Here is a 22,206-nt window from a genome sequence, read left to right on the forward strand (position 1 = left end):
TGCTAATGACTCATTTTTAATTAAGCTTTCAATTGCTCTTTTTATATCTTAATGAAAGAGTTCATGGTTCAGAAGATTTGAATTCAATTTCCAATAGGCCTTGTTTCATTGATGAGAACCAGGAGAGAAAGTGAGTCTAATACCCAATCATCTGCGAGCAGTCCTGCTCGTCTGTGATTGGCTGGTTTGGTGGCTCTTGCTGTATATCATAGTCACCTCAGAGTTGAGAATGCAAAAACAAAGAGAAAGATAGTGAAATTGAAGACAACACATTTTTATTTGTTACTTAGAAACTTTTGTTTTTAAAACTGAACATTTTGTTATCAATTTAAGACATTTTGAATTTAAATTTGAGTTTGTTTTCAATGGAGCGACACAAATATTACTTCATACTATGACAAACATTTGAACAGAATCACTTGTGGTTTCTGTTTATTTCAGCAAAAAGCAGACGGCATTCCAAAAATATCAGAGGTATGAATTGGACTCATGGACCGAAATGTGCGAGTTTGGCCGAATCCATAGTGCTTCCCTACCCCTCTGGCTCCTCCATTATGATCCAATTGCAGGGGCATTTGAAGATATAGTGGTTTCTGACCATGTTTTTTAAGGAGGAACCAAAGCAACTCGGGGCTGGCTATCCCTCTGCTAGTAGGGTGTTCCACGCTGTGCTTGTGGGGCGAAGGAGAAGGAGTTTTTGTTTTTGCATGACTTTTCAGAGAGTTAAAACCAATGATGTTATTTATTTTCCGAGCGCCAACATAAGAGGATTGGCGACTATTCATGACGTCATCCAGCGGTAGTAACTTCCGGATTTGAAGGCACTATTTTTTTCTCCTGTATCTCTGCTAGGAGGGCTGAATGTAGTGATAGGGTGAAGCCGTAGGGGTAGAACAGGAGCAGGGATTCTTCAACCTTCATCAGTCCCTCCATTTTCTGGTGCTGGATTTAGAGGAGAGACCGTTTAGTTAGAGCAGGGATGTTCCGCTCATGTGCCTGACATTAAAGTAGATTCTTTAGTGCTCTCACCCGTTGCCAGCAAAAGGTTCCAGTCAGCCTGCAGCCTGCTTCTCAGTCTCTCCACAGCTTCAGCATCCTCCTTCAACGAAGCCGGAAGCTGTCCCAATGGAGGAGCAGGGTTCCCCAGCAGGATGGAGGCTGTTGGGCCCACACATGCCTTATCATCCTCCTTAAGGAGAAAAACAATAACATTGTTCTCTGATTCTCCTCCCAAAAGGTGAAATATTACCCGTGTCATCACACCTGCAGTAATACCAGCGTGTGTCCTTGAGCAAAGCTCTGCAGCAGGGCCGTCAGCTGCTGCCACATGATGTCACACACTCCACTACCAGGCATCCGAACCAGCAAGACAAGACTAGGGTTGTGTTGATATCCGAGGGGTAAGAGGAGGCTAAACATTGCCTGTGCAAAGCCTGAGGTGTCGGTGCAGCCCTGTGAGGGAAAAAGAAAGTATAAAGTATAAAGAAAAATGTATATCACTGCATCATTTTTAAATGGGATGATCTTATGAGAACCTTTTGTAACCTTTTTACATATTAAACTACATGTAACAAAATACCTTCTTTAAACAAACAGGAACATAGTATTTGCTGCCCTGTTCCTCAGTATCTTCACCGCTGATCTGCACCACAAGTGTTTTCCTTAGAAACAGACAAAAAAAAAGTATAAACAACCTTTTTGTCCAAAATCAAGAAGCATTGTCTCTTTTTCCCCCTTAAACATAAATGGTAATCACCCATCTTCTATGATGTGACCTGGAATGTTTCCATTGCCGACACAAACGAGGAAAACCCTGCAGACGGACAAGAGTCACTCCATCAGGTTAAGGTTCAGACTGTAGTCCTAAAAGGACTAATATTCAATAAAAGCTGCTCAATATACTAGAATGAAGATTTTTATTTTCTCTGTCAGGTAGTCATCTATCTAAATACATCCATATGTAGCATCCTAGGGGTTGAGAATATCGCAAACATTTGGTGTCTTGTTTAAGACAAATATATAAATTATTCATAAATACACTATAAATATACAGTAAGCCATGTTTTTAAAACTATAAAATATACATTTTCAAGAAAGATAGAAAAGAAATAAGTGAGGGCGCTATAAGAAGCTTAATACTTGTCCTGGAACAGAAACCCTAACCTTCTAGTTTGTTTGGTCAAACATTTCACTTGATCACCTTTACCAGGAGTCTCACCCTTCTTCCAGACTACAACAGACACCAAGCATTCACATTTTCACTAATGTTGTTCTCCATTTTTTTTACTGAATTGTTTAGAAATAAATGTATCTATAGATAATCCAATGAAAGGAAACAACATTTTCAGCAACTTTTGATCAACTCATACCGGCTGTCGACTTCAGCAGCAACATGCTGGACAACACATGTCATCGTCATGGCGGCATCACCAACCAGCGCCAAGCCATTACGGATCTGAATGGTATGATGATCTCATTATGGTTTGTTTATTTTTCTCGTCAAAAAAGTATTTAAAAAAAGCAAGATTTGATTCTTTACCTCATTGTTTTTCATTTTGTCAATCAGGGAAAAAACTCTTGACAAAGCTGTGACAGCACTGTCATCGGCATCTTTGAGGAAATCCTTCCTTTGAAAATAAAATGAAAACATATTTTGATTTATGATAATACCAAACTTAGGGAATAATCTTAATGCTATTCACTTCAGGGTGAGCAGATGTGGGCCGAGATCCTCAGATGAGCTGAGGCGCTCACAGGCATCCGGACAAACCACGCCATCAGGAAGAACTACGGCAGAACAAACACGAGGAGAGACGCGCTTTGGAGGCTCAGGCCAAATCTTTTCCTCTGGGCTCTTCTGCTCCTCCCAAACTTCCGCTTCATCTTTGTTCTCTTCTCCAGATGATTTGATGCGTATGGTACTGATCTCAAAGGTGGGCAGATCCACTGGAGAAACAAGTGATTTCAGGTGGAAATTAGTTTTAAAAAATCAAAGTGGTTGAATTAAAAACTACAAACAGAGTTTAAAGAACTTTCAAAATAAACGGAAACTACAATCTTTGACATCCTGAAAATGTGAAAGGATTCAGACACATGCTGTACCTGCATGTCTGAGGCAAGACCAATGTTGTCTGTGAGCTGCCCTGACACACTGAAGGGACTCGAGCGTGCTGGAAGAGAGTAACAAACTGCAGCATTTATCAAAAACACTCAGAAACAAGCATGTTTGGACGTTGAAGACATTCACCTTCTGCAGGGACCAGTGAGATTCGTGAGCGGAGGAAGAGGATCTCCAAGTAGAGTCTGAACTGTCTGACACACAGACTGTGCCAGGGAAGTCAGGTTGTATCCTCCCTGAGGAATTCAAAATCAGATGATACGACCTTAAATATCTCTGTTTGTTTGTTTTTCCACCTGGAAGGAAGAAAACTGATTCACGTTTTTTTATGTTATATGTTTGAGAAATGATCTGACCTCCAGAACAGCACACAGTTTCCCTTCTGCCAAGTTCATCAGCAGATAAGTCAAGTGGGCAAAGATGTCAGGAGTGGCACACATTTCCCCCTAAAGATGGAGAAGGTTTAACTATGTTTTGTGTAAATAAAAAAAGGAGGACAGTAATAAAATCTGAGTGCTTCATGAAACAGCAGGTAAACCAGTAGAAGAAAAAAATGCCCCATTTCCTCTGCAGTTAAATCTGTCTCCTCTAATTCTTGTAATGTACGGCTTTTATGTTGGCCTGACTGTTGCAGGCTGTTTTTGTTTTGTTTTTTAACAAAACACAATATTTTAATGCTAACATTTAAAATAAAATTAGTTAAATAAATGGCATATCTAACCCTGAAATATTTAAAATGCCAAAAAAAATATCTAAATAAAATTGAAAACAAATAATCTAATTAAAGAATTCCAAAGTTTCCTAAAATTAAAGAGAAAAAAATCACAATGTTTAAAAACAGTAAACATAAAGCAATTATGCTATTAATCCAATATGTTTTTTTTTTATTTAAGAACGTTTTGCTAATAATTTTACTTTGACAGATTCATTTCATGATTTGTTCTTTGCTTCAAAAACATGTATTTCCAGAGAAAAAACATCATGAGATAAAAGAGAGCTGAAACTGCAGGTAGCAGAGACAGCATGAGGATATTCAACTTTCTGATAGGTCAATTACAAATTTAAAATAAAAACTAAAATCCAGTAACATGCTGTGATAAATTTTAACTGGTACCTCTAGGTCACCAATGGCTGAGTCAAACCCTGCACACACCAAAACCAAATCTGGACAAAACTAGGAAAGAATGACAAACAAATCATTAGTAATTCATTAAATCGTATTTCAACAAATGTCATTTTTTCCCCCCACAAACTGGCTTACCTCATAGGCGATTGGCAGAAGGACGTGACAGAAAACTGAGAGGTAATCACTGTTCTCCATTCCCACCTGCAACATCATAAAGGGGCCTCAAATTTATACATGTTCACGCAAACCTGTTTACAGCAAAACTGAGATTTACTTTAAACCACAAACATACAGAACCACAAGACGAATTGCTGTTTGCAGCGACTCACAAACGAGAACAATTTCTCAGCATAACATGATGCATAGAAGCTTATAGAATAGATTAAGATCGCACTTAAAATCTGCCTTTGTTATAAACCTTTTGATATAAACCCTTCAACCAAAATGTAAATTACAGTCATCATGGATGTGTTTCTAGTGGAATAATCTATAAATAGCTTCCAAAAAGTACAATATAATATCAAATCAGCCTGATATTTGGGATAATCTTAAAAGTAACCTCATCAGAGCTGCCTTGAACTAATTTCTTAATTATTGTGGCTCTTTATAATGTTTATTACTTCTAATATTTTCTAACATAGTGTAGAACTTGTATGACCCCACAATACCATTTTTGTATGATCCTGCATACTAGGTTATAAAGCATAACTTTATTACAGTACTACTAAACTACTTATATTTGGTTGAGATTGCTTTAGTTTAGAAAGAAATAAAAGGCCAAAACTGTCCTAAAATAATTCAAAAAACTGTTCAATTTTAAGATTTTTTTTTAAAAATGAACATGCAAAAAGAAATTACATAGAAAGTAAGGTTTTTCTATTCCATTACTTTGATTTCAAATGATCCGATAGTAAAAACTCCAGCAGATCCGATTTTAGATATTTCCTGGTTAATCTGAGTAGCTAGGTCTTAGGTTTTGTTGCAATAATCAATCAAATACAGTGTTGTATTCTATTTTTTCCCTTGACAACAGCAAATAAAACCACCTACTGCCCTTTGACACAAATCCTTGACGGTTACATTTTTTCCTGCTTGAGAATTGTTTAGTATTGCTGACAGGAGAAGCACCGCATGAAGCCCCACATTTCCCGATATTTTGAGCTATAGCTGACCTTGTTCCATGGCACGTTTATGTTGAACCCAGCTCCTTCCCCTTTGCCAACAATGTCATAGTCAGAATCTTTGAGATTGGGCCAGAATTTCTGATGCTCATACCGGTGCCAAGAAAAGTAGAGAACACTAAGAGGAAAAAATTAAGAGAATGTAGAACTTAAAAAACATAGTCTGATTTAGCTACGGAAACTTCCATCGCTAAAGCCTCACCTTGGGTCATCCTCAAAGCAATACTGCACTCCTTGACCATGATGGATATCCCAGTCGACTATCAAAATCCTGGAAAAAACAAACAAAAAAACACATTAAACTGTTTTAAAAGAGTCTGCTTTAAAAAAAAAAGTGCCTTCCAGATAGTTACCAGGAAGGACTCAAAATTAAAGAAACCTTTTGACTCCATATTTCTGCTTTGCATATTGAGCTGCTATGGCCACGTTGTTGAACACACAGAAACCGTTGGCTGCACTGCGCATGCTGTGGTGACCCGGAGGTCTGGGAAAAAAAAAAAAATACATGAAATATAGTGCTCTTTGGCAATGTTGCACTAAAGATCCATTACAGCAAGCTGCAATAAAGAACCAAAACAAGTTTTGCAACCGATGAATCCCCTCACCTGACCAAAGCCATGCCGTTTTTCACCTTTCCCATCAGAACGCTGTCCACCAGTTGCAATGCAGACCCTACAGCCAGCTTGGCACAGTGATAGATGTTCTAGGGCAGCAAGTGGCAAGAGAGTTTTAAAAGGGGCTTCAACATCCACATCTGACAATGTTTTGACAGGAAGTAACACTAACAGGGTGGAAGTAAACGTCACCATACTGGAGAGTGAACTCTTTCAAGTCTTCTAAAGTCATATGAGGAGTCTGTTTCACTGCCTCCAGATATTCCTCACTGTTGGATTGAGAAGAAGGAAAAAACAATGCTTAACCTTAAAAGATGGACCATCTTTGACTTCGGGAACTATAAAAGAGGGAGGATTCAGGTGATCCTTCACACAGCTGACCTGTGGACCAAAAGAATCTCTGCATCCACCGCCTCACGGACAGGAAGACAGATACAGCGATCGGTGAGCCCATTTCTGACCAAAGCACCGTGACTCACTGTCAAGCGCTCCGGTACTTCAATCTTACATGCTGGACTGAAATGCACAAATAAAGAATGACAGTTCATGTCTTTACAAAAAAAAACCATTTAGCTTTATTGTTTTCTGGCACTTTCTAATATTTATTAAGTACTTGGTAAACCACATAAACCAAAAAATACCCACACTTAAAACTAACAGGTAATTTTTAATAATAATGTTCTAATCTTAAATTTGATACTTTGCTTCAATTTTAATGTAAAAACTAATATTTAAAAATAAAACGTTAAAAACATAATCTATCATCATATGAAGGCAGTTTATCAACAGGAACAATAAACAACAGTAACAATAATCTAAAACAATAAAACATCTTTCTTATAACATAATTTAAAAAAAATCAACGTACAAATATGTAAAATGTAGGTTTATTAAACAAACAAAGATAAATTAAAAAATGTTTATCTGTAACTCAATAAAGGAAAATGTCTTAAAACATTTCACAGAACTTTTACTCTTGAGTATCATTCACAAAGTAAGAGACCACCTAAATCTGTTTCTTAACAATAAACAAATATCCAAAAGCTCGTGTTTTAGAACAGGGGTACAGTAACACATTTTAATGCTAACATTTAAATTACCCGAGTTAAAAAAAAATCAAGCGTTTTCCTTAAGTGTATCACTATTAATTGTCCGCAGTGCGACATCGAAGCATTTCTTTGGTTCCTACCACTTCGGCTTTAGAAATTGTTCTCTTGTTTTCTTAATTTGCTTGTTTAACTAGATTTAAAGTAGGCTAAATAAAACAAACAATTTTAATACTTGCGAGTTTAATTAAGCCAGAAATGTTGGTATATGAGCTAAGCATCTCTCAACTGTGAAATACTGTCCAAATATTTGAATTGAAATGCTTGAATATTGAAGCATGAAGTCAGGAGCCGTGTTTTACTTACTCAACCCAAAGCAGTTTGTATTTGGTCATTTCCTCATCATAAATCAGAGCAGTTCCCATCGTGTTGTATTGCTTTCTTTTCTTGAAAACACTCCAAACGTGCAAAAGATAGTTAAATTTTAATCACTTTACAGATTAAATAATGACGAAAAGTTTTATACACAACTGTCAGCAACTGACACGTGTGCTAAGGATCTTCTGCTAATATTTGAAATCGCAAAGAAACTCATTAGATAAAGACAGAAAATAAAATAATGCAACTATACAGAATTAAGTTTCTAATTTAATTTTTATGGTTAAACGGCACCCACTGTCCAACCCAGAGTTAAACAGGACCAACCGCACATCATCTTCTTCTTTTTGGAGTTTAAACAGCAGTTTCACTCTAAAAACATCTCATTACTGCCACCTTTAGGTTTCATTCCGGAAATACAGGGAAAACCGAGTTCCAAGAAATGTCGTTTAGTTGTTAGAGTTTGCTGACAACAAATCTGATATTTATTCCCTTGTATGAAAAGACGTTCATAACTTTATGCAAGACCACACATCTATCCTTTTGTTTTCATTAGTCTTATATTTAAGGACAAACCCGCATTGCATCAAAAATGGTTTGATAAAATAAATTTTGTTACAAAAAAAACCCCGAAGACAAAGATTTTTTGAAACAACCTTTATGCTATTATTACTATTTTTACACTTTCAAAAATCAAATATATTCAAGTGATTGCTAAATCAGAAGCTCGTGCTTCCTGAGTTTTTACGAGTCATTAAAGCGGCACACAGACAAGTCATATGACCTGATTTGTTTCCGTCACGTGACGTCTATGGTTTCCTCATTTGAACCATTGACTGGTGGGTTTTCTACCACATACTCGCAGAAAACGTTTCTATCGGTATGGCTTTTGAGACGCGCGGGCTCTTCGTGTGCAAACTGAACGTAGTTTTCATTTTCGCGCTGTTCGCTGCGGTGGAATGTCTGTCCAAAGGCTTCCGGAGTCACGCGCGTGAAGAAGGTAGCCGCGAGGCTGAGGAGCAGTGGTTCACGCAGAAGCTTGACCACTTCAATGGTGCGGACAGCAGAGCGTGGAAGCAGGTTGGTTCTGCGCATTTCTCAGGAGGTTCTATGGTTTACTAACGCGGTGAAGTTAGTTTTAGGTTGGATATTCGAGTAACTTCACCGCAGTCTATGGTTTTATTAACTAAAGCAGGTGAGTGAGTACAGTAGTGTCGTCACTTCGCAGAGATACTTTTTGAATGAAGCCTTCTACAAACCCGGCGGGCCGGTGTTCCTGATGATCGGGGGAGAGGGTCCAGCTAACCCCGCATGGATGAAGAACGGAACCTGGCTGATCTACGCAGAGAAGCTGGGAGCCCTGTGCCTGATGCTGGAGCATCGCTACTATGGGAAGAGTCACCCAACGCTGTACGTGATGTTGGTCACTGATATGTTTTTGAGTGGAACCCATCAAACAAAACATACAAAAACTAACGTCCAAAAAGCTCTTCTGAATGACCTGTGGTCCACTTTTTATCTTTTTCTATCGGATTTTTCTGTGAAATATGCACCTGAGAATTAGAAACTGTAACTCTAAAGCTTTTCAGACGAGGAAGAGAAATTGTTTGGAAGCCTGTCGCATTGGATTTTTTAAAAATCAGCTGGGTTTTGGGGGGGGGGTCTTTATCACAGATAGGCTCCGCCTCCTGCACGTGAAGCTACAGAAATAGGCGGGGACTGTCAGTAAAATACACCAAACATCCCAGAGCATCGATTTCATATGATGCAACTCACAACAAATCATCAAAACTACATCACCTCACTCATTGCTGTTTAAACAAACGACACAGACCTTGTTTGTTACAGTAAGCCACAATTATAAAGCACTTTGTAGACGTTTCCTTGTCCCTTTGCTCTCCTTGCTCTCCAGGTTGGTTTTAAAATCCTTTTTTGGTGTATTTAAAAAAAAGTTCTGGATACATATCTTTGTTCATCAAGATCTTTTTTTTAGATTTAAAAACAAAATAATTTTCTTATTTGTAAAAGTATTTTTCACTCAAAGATTTTCCGTAGTGATTTTTTTAAATTATTTTTGTAAGAACTAAAAGCTTAAAAAGAATGCAACAAAAAAATATTTTTGTTTTTTTTGTTGTTTTTTTCCCTTTATGGTAAAAATTTCAGTCAAGTCTATGATGGTCATTTATACAGCAGTTCAGGGCTGGTTTGGTTTCTAAACGTCTTTCTTTAGGAATGGCAGGGATAGAACATCATTTAGTGGGTAATCAGGAAGGAAAAGTTTTATTTCTGACCCGTAACTCTAAAGCAGAAAGGTCACCACAAGGATTCCTGCTACACTTTACTGTTTTTCTGGAACATTAAATAAGAACATCAGTTAACTCTAATCCCTATCATATTTCTTTAGTATCATCATTTGTGCATGGCATTGAAGATGCAATAGAAAGACAACGGCAGGTCAAATCTGGTTGGTGAGCCAAATGCAATAGAAATAAAAACAGTTATGCAAGGACATTTTGTGCAAAATAGCAGTGAAAGGCAAAAACCGGTAGACATTGGTGGATGAACAGGAAATTATAAAACCTGTTTTGGTGAGTTTTGGTGGCCGTGGGGTAGAAGCTGTCATGAAGCCTCACTGTTCTGCAGGGCAGAAGGTAGGGGGGGGGGGGGGGGGGGGGGGTCCATGCGGGCTGAGTGGGGTGATCTGTGTTGCCCTTGTTAGGCAGTGGCGTTTTGTCAGGTCCCCCATTGGTTGACGGTGTGACCCCAATGATGAACGCCCCACTCGCTCTAGTGCCTTTTTGTCTGAGGCCCTTTCATGCCACAGAGAGATGCTGCTGCTGCTGCTGCTGCTGCTTAACACACTCTCAATGATGCCTCTGTAGAAGGTGGTGGGGATCAATGGATTGACACTTGCTGTCTTTAGCTGTTGCAGGAAGTGCAGGTGAGCCCTTTTTAATTTTTTTTTTTTGCAGTGGAGGGGGGGGGGGGGTACATAGGCTGTTTCTTCCTGAAGTTGATCACCAGGTCTTTGGTTTTCTCCACATTCAGGATCAGGTTGTTGCTGCTGCAGCATTTCTCAGGGAGCTTTACCTCCTCCAAGCAGCCACTACGATGAAATTACGTGATTTTTTTTTTTCAACCTGGCGCTGCTAAAGTCTACCGCTAGATGGCAGTGCTGGACTTTTGTGTGAATGAACAGATGGTTGGAGATTCAGAGGACTTAACCTCCATGATCTGTTTGTAGAATTTACCTAATAGTTCAGTTTACAGGATCGTTTTCTTGTCGTCTGTTTATCTATAAATTAATTCCGGCCCAGAAGGTCTGAGATGTGTTCACATTTTGAGGATTTTTTGGTTTATTTTCTGTCAACTCTGCATCAAACTGCTCGTCGGAGTTAGTTTCCAGTTTGGAAATCTCACTTTCATCTTTTGTTCTACCTGACATTCCAGCACGTTCTCTGAACATGACGCCCGTCTGACTGAACTTTTGTTTGTGGAGACCTTAATAGAACTGTTTGGAATGTCAGGACCGCCTTAAAAAATGAGGAAAAATAATCCTTGAAGAACAAAAAAGGTGAAACCTGGAAGGTGTGAAAGCAAACTGAAAAATGAAGCTGAAGAATCCTTATTACAACAATATTTTGATGATAAAATGTTTTTTTTTTCTCCACATAGATTTTACTTAATTATTTAAGGGGCACGATGACCTTCCTTCTTTATTAAAACTGTTTTTTCTCTCCCGGTTTGGTCATTATAACACTTATAACTCCTTTTTTCTTCTAAAATCTGGTCACTAATTACTGAGGCAGTTCTTTTTAGTTTTAGATTTTACAAACCTTCACATATACCTCTGAGAAAAAAAAACCCAACTTGTACTCTATTGACGTCTCAATTCCAGACTTTTCTGCTGCTAGTCAAATCATTAATCAATTTTGGCAATTCAACACAATAAGTGGATGAAAGAAGACTAAAATTTCAAAGATAAATCTTTTAGAATCTGCTTTCCAAGCATTTTTCTGTGCTTCACCAAAGAGCTTGTTAGGGTAAAATGTGACAATGTGTTTCTCTGTTTTCCTCACTCATTTTGGACCCAATCCATTCCCATAATTCCTTACTTTTCACGCAGGGACCTCAGCACAAACAACCTGCGCTACCTCAGCAGCCGTCAGGCCCTGGCCGACCTGGCCCACTTCCGTACCGTCATGGGCGAGGCCCAAGGGCTGACCAACAACAAGTGGGTGGCGTTTGGCGGGTCGTACCCTGGCTCTCTGGCTGCCTGGTTCCGGCTGAAATACCCTCACTTGGTGCACGCCTCTGTGGCCACCAGTGCACCCGTGCATGCAACCGTCAACTTTCCAGGTATGGGGAGGCGTCGTGTCATGTGAAAGAGGAGTTCTGTTGTTTCTTCTACTCAGGTGTAGGGGATGCAGGAAGCAGACAGGACAGACAGGAAGCAGAATTTGGATGGACAAAGATCATTCACAGCAACTTTAGCTCCTGAGTTCCTGTTAGATCCAAGTTGTGTTGATTCTTTACATCTGTTGTTCAGCAGAGCCTTTGTTTTCTTCCAGAAGGCTGGAATCAAGGTCAACTTTGAATCAGAGTCTACGTGTTTTCACCCACACACACACACTATCCAGAAAACACTGTAGCCCACATGGACCCACATCACTTCTGGCAAAAAAAAAAACACTGAGACAAAACATCCAAGCTGTACTGATGCCAAGTTTCTATTTTTCCCTCCTTTTTTTGTTTTTATTTCAGAACTGACTGTTGCCAGGAAAAGGCCGTCCTTCACCTATGCAGAAAAAAACCTCTAAAACTGAGTTTTTCTTTCCTTTGAATCTCACTCCGACCCCTTTAGAGAAAAAAAACCCAATACAAACAGATTACACTCACTGTTTGAACAGCGTGACGGAGTGTTGTAAGCTTTTCATGGTTTCTGTAACTTCCTCTGCTTCTGTGTTTTCCCCAGAGTATCTTGAGGTTGTGTGGCGTTCACTGGCCTCCGAAAATGCTAAATGCCCCTTGTTGGTGAAGAAAGCCTCAGATTCCCTGGTGGAGAAGCTGAAAGATCCTGAGACATTTGACAACATCACCAAAGACTTCAAGTACAGTTCTTGATCTTTTGGGAGCTACTCCTCCTGTCTTGCAGTGTTTTGTGAAATTTGAGCAGAAAGTGAAGGTCGCAGAGCAGAAGTTCAGTGTAACCCCAGGCTGTATTTAAGTCCAAACAATGACAAAGCAGATTCTGCTCTGCTTTTGGAAGAGCTTTTACTGTTTGCCCTGCTAATTATAACTTTAACTTTTTTAAGCTTCATGGGGTTTAGTGAACTTTACACAAGTCCTTTGTGATTGTTGACATGACAAAACTACCTCACTTACAGAAAATCTGATTCCCCTTTTTCCTTAATGACTTTATGAAGTTCATCCCTACGCAATCTCTCCCCAATAATCCAAGTGTTTTTAAAGAATAACTGTGGTTTAATCTGACTGAAGAGCATTTCGTGGTAGTTCCCAAACTAAGAACTGAAATCTATCTTTTACTGAGAGATTCTTTCTTCATAGTAATTCCAAACTGGTTTTGTTTGGAAAACAGGGGTTCTCCTTCCAGTTTAAGTCCCACTCCGATCATCTATTTTCAAAGTGTTTCTAGTGGTCTTTTAATAATGATTATACGGTTTTTTGTTTTAGCTAAAATAGAAAACCCCTGGTGTTTTCTAGGACATAGTTTCTGCAGAGCAGCAGTTCATTAGAAATTCAGCGGGACTGTTGGCGCAGAACAACCCCCACTTCCCCACTAAGTCCTGAGAGCTTCTGAAGCAGGGAGCTTGTGGCCCGCCCAGCGTATTTTCTGCATCACAAATACAATCTTTTTTCTCAAACGGCAATTTAAATGATTTAAAAAAAAAAAAAGAAATACCGGTACTCAAAAATGTAATTTTAAGATGAATTTTCTTCATATGTGTCCTCCATCATCAGAAAAATGCCACAAAAACTTGTTAAAAAAAACACAATTTTCATCAGAGTGGGTCTCTAAGGAGGCATTGCTAGATTTTGATAATAATAATTATAATAATAATGGATTGGATTTATCTGCGCTTTTCAAGACGCTCAAAGCGCTTACATTGAGTCCATTATTCATTCACTCCTCATTCATACTTGGTGATGGTAGCTACTGTTGTAGCCACAGCTGACCTGGGGCAAACTGACAGAGGCGCGGCTGCCAGTTCGCGCCTACGGCCCCTCTGAACATCACTGGGATCATTCATGCACATCCACACACCAGTGGAGCCACACTGGAGGCAAGGAGGGTGAAGTGTCTTGCCCAAGGACACAACGACATTTTGGCTGGTGGGAGCGGGGATCGAACCGCCAACCCTTCGGTCATTGGACGACCCGCTCAACCACCTGAGCCACTGTCGCCCTTGATGTGCACATTCAGCATGGAGCCGGTTCACTGTCGGTGCAGCTTCATCCTTTCTGAGCTGCTGTCAAAGTACGTTTTGATTTGACAAAACACAGTCAAGGCATTTGAAAAATGTAGACAACAGAATGATGAGATTCTCATGTGAAGGTCTTTCCAACAATGCGACATGAGTCCTCTGGTTTTCAAGGTGTACCTGCAATGCACTGCAGACCCACATTTAGGGTCATAGATGACATAAAACACTCAACTTTTCAGTCTGCCATGAAATAAGGGAGTTAAAGCAGGTCTGCTAATGTCATCATCTTACAATATGTTGTTCAAAAATACTATATAAACTCCATGGGGATATAAGAGCAATCAAATCATTTATTTGATTTTTCCAAAGAGGATGATTGAAGCGTCTGCTGACCCAACAGCAGCTTTAAGGACAGAAGTTCTTCTGGGTTTATTTTTGTGGTTCTGGCCCTATGGCATCACTTTCTTTTCTTTGCCTTTCATTGTATTCAGTTGCAGCCGTGTTGTGCTTGTTAAAGTGTCTGCAGTCACCACGTTTGTCTCTAATGTTTATTTTATGAGCGTTTATGATAAAGTGCAGTGACCAAAGTCAGGCGAAGTGACGAAAATGGAAACTAAGTGGTTTTTGTTCTCTATGAAAAGCGAATGCGGTCATGGAGACAAAAAAAAAAAGAGCGTCTCTAAGAGGCTTTGATTCCTCTGTCCTGCAGACACGTTTTCATGCACAAACACGCAAACGTCACAGAGGCGGTTTGGAGGTTTGAACGGCGTCCAAACCAGCAAGCGTCCGGGAAAATTCCCCGGCTTTCACCGTGACTTTATTCTTTCATTCGTAATCAGTTGGAGGTTTTCTTTAGACGCTCACATAACTCACGATCACAGAATCGGGACAGATGTCAGGAATTCAACACCGTCGTTAACCTGACAAGTGACTGGGATGAGATTTGATTAGATGAAGTCAAACGCTCTGAATATTTCCTGTTGGTCTTGATGAGGATGAACACTAAATAGCTTGACGATGCTTCTGTATTTTGTTTCTGCTCCATTATCTTCTCTTCTTCATCTCATTTGCTCTCTGTGTGTTTTGTTCTTTTTTCTCTCCATCATCATCCTCTTTTCCTCCTGTCGCCGCCATCCAGCCTGTGCTCCAAACTGCAGATCCAGACAGAGATGGACTCTGCTTACTTCCTGGAGATGCTGGCTGGTAATTTCATGGATGTCGTCCAGTACAATGAAGATAACCGAGAGTTTGAGGTAAGATTAGGGAAAAATAGATTTCACAGGGGGGGTTATTATCGATTTTGGATCTTTTACCACCCAGAGTGATGGCACATCCTCCATTCTTCTTCAGCTAAAGGAGACTTGGGGTCATGAGATTGGAGATAAACAATAACAAAGGAAAAGCAACGGTACAAAAACCTCAACTGTAGTAATTTACATGCTTCATACACACATAAGATATTTTATACAACATGGTTGCACTTCTGTGGCTCAAAGAGCCAAGATAAACAGATTTATTTGAAACTTCGACTTTGTTTTGATCAAATGAACTGAAGAATTAAAGTGGATTTTAAGCCATTTTTTGAAAATGCGTACATATAAACAGACATGTAGAGTCAATAAAGTTATTATAATAGTATTATTTCTGTCCTGCAATGTTTTCACAATTCTTCTTTCTTATTGCACCTTGGAGCAAATATTTGACCTCTGCCAGCCACAGACACAAACAGTCACCAAAAGATGCACTCGTGAAGTTTAAAAAAAATTCACCTTTAGTGCCAGCTATAAATTTAAACCCTTCCTAAGGGTTTCTGTCTCCGCGAGCATCAATGGGAAGCTACTTGGGGAAAAAGTGTTGGGTTTAGAAGTTGTAGATCTTAAACTGCATTAGAGTGGTGATCTAGTAAAAACGCACTTTCCTTGTTGCTCACGTATTTTTTACCAGAATATTGTGAACGTTTAATACATGGATGCTTGGCCCACGCAGAAAAACATGATAACATACAATATGAGCATATTAAGAATGTGGGCGTGGTTAACAAAAACCCCTGTTGCCAAGCAAATCCAAAGTTAACTTTTGCTATTTCTTTTAAAAATGACACCGGCCTGTTTGTCACTCTTAAGCGACCCAAACATAAAATGGTTGTTATAATAAAAGCCGTCAGGGGCGAGAAGGGTGGAGTGAGGGGCATGTAGCAGCCACTCAGCCAGTGAGGGCAGGTCTAAAGGGGGCACCGAGGCCAGGTAGCACCTGCGGGATGTACAACGCCACTCACGGCTTTAACTTGGACTAATTTTAGGAATAACGGAGCTGAACGTGTGTGGTACCCAGACTGTCTTTGTATTGACCAAACTATTAAACCTTTTGTCCTTTTTCTGGACTTAAAATGGAGACCCTGATGCACAGATGGGATTGACTTGTTAGAGAATTGTTGCGACAGCCATCAAGTGGATGGTAAAGGACATCTGGGGCTTCAATGGTCTTCTCCAACAATGTAATGTGAAGAAGTCATAACATGCAAGCCAAGGTCTGGGACTTTGGTGAAATGTGTAAACCTCAAGAACGCCCTTGCTGAGCACATTTCTGTTTCTGCTGAAGGATGAAAACGTTTCCCTTAAATGACTTCATTTTCCATTATGCTCACTGAACTGTTTAAAGGAACATTAGCCAAACTTTCAAAAGGCTGTTCAAGTTAGAGCAGCAGCCTCAGGAAATTGCAACTGTTCAAAACTGTTCATTCCCATTTTCTCGTTTTCCTTCCTCTAAGGTGCCTCTCTTTATTTCCCCTTCCCCCCGCGGTTTTTGCCCCCATCCCTGTCCCCTCTGTGCAAAGCCCCCGATGGCTCGACGGGACGTGAGTCTGGTTACCAATAAGCTGATGAGAAGAAGTAACAAAGGAGTCTTTGGTCTCTCCAGTTTCCTGTTGCCCTGAGCTAAAGAGAGGCTTGTAAAAGAAGTGAGAGCAGCAGCAGCAGACGAGCTCAGCCCACAGCTGTCTGCGGCACAAAGTCACCCACCGGGTTTTAGGTACCGCTCAGGAATGTTGCTACGATCTGGGACGGAGGTGTAACCCAATCAGCAGTCAGACCTGCAGGGTTATCAATGGAGGGCTTTTAAATAAAGAGGGATATTATGTAACACCGCAGCTTTAAGAATCAGTCACAGCATTTTCCTCTTTGTAGGCAGAACATGCAAAGGTGGGAGTCACTATGAGACATTTGTAGTTAGCGTTTCAAGTACCACAATCCCTGACAATTATTTACCTGCTCCACCATCATCCCAGGAAATGACACGTTTGGCTTTTTGGAACCAGGAATAAGTCAACTGGTAGGTTGGTGAGCAGCCAGAACATGACGGCTTCACAAGGAGCTACAATTCTCTTGTTTGGAGCCACAAAAATGTGACAGTTTCTCATCCAAAACTGGAATAAACTTCTCAACAAAAAAAACTATAAAAGCTTTAATCTCTGCTAAATGAATCAGTGGCTGTTTTTAGTGCTTAAAACATTTTCAGTCAGCTGTGAAAAAGTAGAATTTTGAAGCAGAACTTCTTTGTGAGACAGAAAACATTCAATTAGCATTAGTCAGGACTGTGTTCCTCATCTTCTTTGGTTTGTGGCTCCTCAGGGTGTGCAGGGGGGGAACATCACCATCAAGGTGCTGTGTGATGTGATGAGTGACCCCTCCCTGGGAGATGCTTACGCTCGATACGCTGCGGTGGCCCGGCTTCTGATGGACACCTTCTCACTCAAATGCTTGGACGCTAGCTTCAGTAACTATTTGAGAGACATGACCAACACGTCTTGGGAGGGGCCCTCTGCAAATGGAGGTGGGTGAGAAGGACTGTTTTCTCTCTGTTGTTACATTTGAAATCATTTGTGGCTGTTCTATCTACTGCTTTGGTTCCTGGTTTTCTTCTGTTGCCAAACTTAAAGTCCTGCCAATCTTTTTGTTAAAATCTATTTTTTTAAAGTGTTCCAGGTGGTCTTTTAATTATGATTAGGCCATTTTTAGCCAAACAATCAAACAACTTGTGTCATTTTGCAGTACATGCGCTACGTTCACGCTGCAGGCTGAAACGACCCAATTCCAAATTATCTTTTTTGCCCCTATGCGACCTGTATCTGATCTTTTCATGACAGTCTGAACGACACAGATCCGATCTTTTAAAATGCGACCCAGGCCACTTTGGTATGTGGTCCTGAATCCGATACGTATCCGATCTTTTGAAATGCGACAGCCGTCTGACCGGCCAGGCCACATGAATCTGACCCGTACGTCATTGATACGCTAAAAACTTCATAATTCTACGTTGAAGTAGGCGGGAACGAGAACATAAACATCAACCATGGCGGACGATGCTGCTGAGACCAGTCAGTGAAAGGGAAGCGAGGTCACCGATTGGATTCATATTTGGGGTGACAGCTCTATTCCAGGGCTCTTATCGCAACCGGGCGGTTTTTGAAAAATTTTCCAGCGAAGTAGCCGAGCGTGGTGTTGAACCTTTTCCGCGATTACTTTTTTTCCTTTCCAACCGTGGTCAGAAGTGCGGGAGACACCTTCTCCAGGGCCGAAAGCGGATCCTCCTCCGTGATTCACTTCCCCGTTCGGACCCTCAGATTCTCCAGGATTCTCTAGAATGGGTTAATAAAGAGTCCATAGCAGTTCTGCTGGGGGAAGCCTTCTTTTATTACCGTTCTCCTTCCTCCATAACACACAACATGAATGCTCGCCCACACTGCCCCCCCATTCTCTACTTCGCTGCACGCGCTCTCTCTCCTCTCTCTTACACACATGCGCGGCCCCAGCACATCCACATCCACATCCCCATTCCACTACAGTGGGTACAGACAATGCCTTCTTAAAATGAGAAGATTGTTATTGTGCTGGCTCCTTTGTGAAAATAAATGTATTAATGCAAAAAGAGCTCCGCTGTTGACAACACTGTTGTTGACATCCATTGTTAACGATAGCCACTTCCGCAAACAACAAGTGACGTTGTTCACCGTTGAGTACTCTTCTGCGCATGCGGGTCACTTGTGGGACATTTCACGGTCACACATGGATCACAAAAATTCGCATTTAATTGGAAATGTGAACGGCCTTGCAAAAAAATCGGATTTTTTTCAAAAAATCGGAATTGAGCACGAAGCCCTGCAGTGTGAACGTAGCCATAGTTTCTGCAGAGTGGCCGTTGTTCATTAGAATATCACCCTTCAGTTGTGGGCAGGACTGTTGGCACGGATCAACCCTGCCCTCTCTTTTCTTCTTAATTGTTGAGACGCCTCAGTTTACACACTCTCCCATTAGCTTACAGCCCATCACACCCCCAACCTAACATTAGTGTTGCAATAAAAATGGCGAGCAATATCGAAAGCTGCCCAGCCAAACAGTTTTGAGCCAGACGCCACCTCGGGTGAGGAAAACAGAGACAAAGATGGATGTAGTCGTTTACAACAGGATGCATCAGAATGGAGCAGAGCAGGGAGCTTGTGGGCCGCTGATTGTAGCACCTACGTAGCTGCTTCAAACTGTTTCAAACGGCATCTTTCCCTCTGCTCCAGATTTCAAATAATTTGAATAAAGAAATACTCAGAGATGAGCTTCATTTTCTTTATACATGTCATCCGTCATCAGATAAATGCCACAAAAACATGTTAAAAGCTCCAAAAACACCATTTTCATTGGGGTAAGTTTTGAAGCATGCACCAACTGCAGGAACAGTTGAGTTCATGCTGCTGCAGGATGTAAACCTCTCAAAACGCATGGGTACTAAAGGTTTGATTTAGGTTTTTGAAGTTAAAATTTTAGGACCATGAAAACCATCACGGAAATGTGATTCTTTTGCAGCAGATGAGTAAAAACAACAGATCTATCAATGTTATCTTAAAACGTCACTACAAAATTCTTATTGAGTTTAAAAAGATGGTTTATTGACTCCATGTTTGCAGATAACTTTTGACAAAGCAGTTTTTTTTTGTTTCCTAGCTCCTGCTTTGTAAGGAGCTGATGTATGTGTGATTCACCTGCACCAACAGGTGGCCTCTCTTTGCTCATCAGCAATATAGTGTTTCTTTCTGTTGTTCCCTGTTAGCTCACTCCTTTTCGCAAATGTATGTAGGCAGGCAGTGAGGAAATCTGTGTGTGTTGCCAGGGAGACAGTGGGTCTACCAGACATGCACTGAATTTGGATTCTACCAGAGCACAGATTCACCCAACCAGCCTTTCACTGGCTTTCCTCTTGAGTGAGTTCTTTATAAATTCTCAAACTGACTCATAAATATGTCTTCTGTGCACCTGCTACCCCTCAACCTGCTGGTACTTCAACATTGAATTCTTTCTGTTTGTTTGGATTTTCTTCAGTTCCAGAGGCTGGTTAAGTTGTGTCCATCCTTTCTTTGATTTCCAGTTATCAATTGAAACAGTGTGCAGATTTCTACAATATCAGCGCTGAACAGGTGGCACAAGCCGTGGCCCAGACCAACGAGTACTACGGGGGCTACAATATTAAATCCAGCAGAATAGTGTTTCCCAACGGGTCCATAGATCCCTGGCATGCTCTAGGGATTACCCAGGACATCACAGCCGACCTCCCCGCTGTTTTTATCAAAGGTAGGAATTGAGAGGATGATGCCAACTTTCAAAAAACAAAACATTTGCTGCTCTTTGCCTTGAATATTGTTCCGACATTCAACCCTGCAATGATGAGAGTGAAAAAGTTTGGGGGGGGGGTTCTTTCTTTTAGATATTGGTAAATATAAAAATGTATTGATGGGTCTGAACATGAATTAACTGCAGCTTCAGTGACACGTTCCAGCACGTCGTTTTTAACAAGGTTTAGCCGAAGCGCAGCAGGAGCGTTAGAAAACCGTAACCCTTGTGCTATCTTAGATGACCCCACCCTTACATTCACGTGTTTTCCCTACCATGAAAAAGGTGGATAAAGGTGGAAAGATTTCATGTAATCCATGGGCACTAGTGAAGATCAGAAATCATGGAAGGAAAAAAGGTTCAGAGCACTGTCTAGTGGGTCTGGATGACCCAACTCCCAATGTTAAAGTGCCTAGGATAGCACAAGGGTTAAACATCTAAAACCCCGTCAGACTCAAGAGATCTCATGAGGTGTCTTCTCATATTTGTTTAAATAAATCACAAAAAACAGCCGACGTGGAATTGCTCTTGTTTGACAAATACCTAAAACTCCGTACTTTTTTTGACCAAATTTTACCATCTGGTAAAACTCAGATTTTCACGAGTAAGATGTACAAATGAAAAAGTATACTTTTAAATTAAGAAGATGCAATTGCAAAGGAAAATCTATTATAATAATCAACCTTTTTTGATGTCTTTTGTAGTTTCCGTAAATGCCATAAAGTTTCATGTAAAACAGCTTAAATCTTTTTCTTTTCTTTTCAAATGAATGAAGGAACAGCCCACTGTGCAAACATGTACCCGGCCAGGAGCCAGGATCTGCCGCAGCTTTCTCTGGCGCGTGACCATGTCCTGCTGCTTCTCCAGCAGTGGCTGAAGAACTGACCTGGGGGCTTTGCAAACCTAAAAAACTTCAAGAGGAAGAAGATTGCCCAAATCTGTCTGATTGACATTTGCTTCAAATGCCTTTTTGCACAAATCTTTGTACTATGAAAGAAATTGAATGAGATTTGAAAATGTAATAAAATCATATGTTTACCAAAAAAAATTCAGTAAAATGTGAGTATTTTGATATTTATTTTGAGGTAGTGTAACCTCAAAATAAATAGATCTTTAACCATACATTTTTGGGCATTGGTTAGATTTCTAAAGGCAGTCTGATTAGTATGGAAGAGCAGAAATAACTTGAGTTGGAGGTTTTGTGCAAAGGTTGGCCTGCTGCAGGCAGCAGCTGAATGCATAAATGTAACATCGGCTTTTCCTGGTTTTGCCTGAATCAATAAAGCGTTTAAAATGATTTTAGTCCATGAAGTTTGTCCCAAACACAAAAGATTATAGATTTTTCTGGCTTTATCCGGCTTAACATTTGCTTCAATGCAGTGTCTCTTTAGTTGCATTCTTTATAGTCCGTTCATCGCTTGACTAAAACACAATAAAAAAAACTTCAGGTTTCAACATGTTCCCATCTTTTAAAATGAAGGTTATCAGTAGGTTCAATTAAGTTGTGACCACAAAGTCATACTAAAATGATTTAACTGAACTGAAATGGGAAATGGCAAAAACGTTATGCTTTATCCCTTGTGCTATCCTAGGCACTTTAATGTTGGGAGTTGGGTCTTGTAGACCCACTAGACAGTGCGCTGAACC

General features: G+C 40.3%; 2 protein-coding genes across 4 annotated transcripts; one reads left to right on the forward strand and one right to left on the reverse strand.

The window, feature by feature from the left end:
- Window positions 1–258: 258 nt before the first annotated feature.
- Window positions 259–12,415, reverse strand: LOC101158373 (polyamine deacetylase HDAC10). Of its 3 annotated transcripts, none has more exons than XM_078956567.1 (20): window positions 12,363–12,415; window positions 6,421–6,555; window positions 6,212–6,308; window positions 6,031–6,128; window positions 5,805–5,909; window positions 5,628–5,696; window positions 5,417–5,543; window positions 4,380–4,445; window positions 4,233–4,292; window positions 3,475–3,564; window positions 3,248–3,354; window positions 3,103–3,170; window positions 2,703–2,946; window positions 2,540–2,627; window positions 2,370–2,455; window positions 1,757–1,813; window positions 1,580–1,661; window positions 1,264–1,452; window positions 1,030–1,189; window positions 259–942 (listed from the first exon to the last, which is right to left on the reverse strand). In XM_078956567.1, exons 1-20 carry the CDS (start codon window positions 12,398–12,400, stop codon window positions 911–913), a joined length of 1,998 nt encoding a protein of 665 aa, XP_078812693.1. In that variant the 5' UTR covers window positions 12,401–12,415; the 3' UTR covers window positions 259–910. The 3 variants fall into 3 exon arrangements, with proteins under 3 accessions (XP_078812693.1, XP_011480964.1, XP_023817765.1); XM_011482662.3 differs by lacking the exon at window positions 12,363–12,415 and adding an exon at window positions 7,452–7,837; XM_023961997.2 differs by lacking the exon at window positions 12,363–12,415 and having other exon boundaries at window positions 6,237–6,308; window positions 6,421–6,463.
- On the forward strand, window positions 8,233–21,856 carry prss59 (serine protease 59, putative). Its single transcript, XM_004075471.5, has 9 exons — window positions 8,233–8,543; window positions 8,692–8,873; window positions 11,590–11,822; window positions 12,439–12,574; window positions 15,048–15,162; window positions 17,536–17,737; window positions 20,063–20,153; window positions 20,318–20,520; window positions 21,335–21,856. Exons 1-9 carry the CDS (start codon window positions 8,346–8,348, stop codon window positions 21,442–21,444), a joined length of 1,470 nt encoding a protein of 489 aa, XP_004075519.1. The 5' UTR covers window positions 8,233–8,345; the 3' UTR covers window positions 21,445–21,856.
- Window positions 21,857–22,206: the final 350 nt, after the last annotated feature.

This window comes from Oryzias latipes, chromosome 13, assembly GCF_053564925.1.
Source record: "Oryzias latipes strain Hd-rR chromosome 13, Olatipes_Hd-rR_3.1".
NCBI lineage: Eukaryota > Metazoa > Chordata > Actinopteri > Beloniformes > Adrianichthyidae > Oryzias > Oryzias latipes.

Coding starts and splice junctions, on each gene's coding strand:
- LOC101158373 (XM_011482662.3), bottom strand. CDS start 7,510: ATGGGAACTGCTCTGATTTATGATGAGGAAATGACCAAATACAAACTG. Junction 3,565..4,232: donor CAGCCATTGGTGACCTAGAG/GTACCAGTTAAA, acceptor CTCCATCTTTAG/GGGGAAATGTGTGCCACTCC. Junction 1,814..2,369: donor GCTGCTGAAGTCGACAGCCG/GTATGAGTTGAT, acceptor GTCCGTCTGCAG/GGTTTTCCTCGTTTGTGTCG.
- prss59 (XM_004075471.5), top strand. CDS start 8,346: ATGGCTTTTGAGACGCGCGGGCTCTTCGTGTGCAAACTGAACGTAGTT. Junction 17,738..20,062: donor GGGGCCCTCTGCAAATGGAG/GTGGGTGAGAAG, acceptor GTGTGTTGCCAG/GGAGACAGTGGGTCTACCAG. Junction 20,521..21,334: donor CCCCGCTGTTTTTATCAAAG/GTAGGAATTGAG, acceptor AAATGAATGAAG/GAACAGCCCACTGTGCAAAC.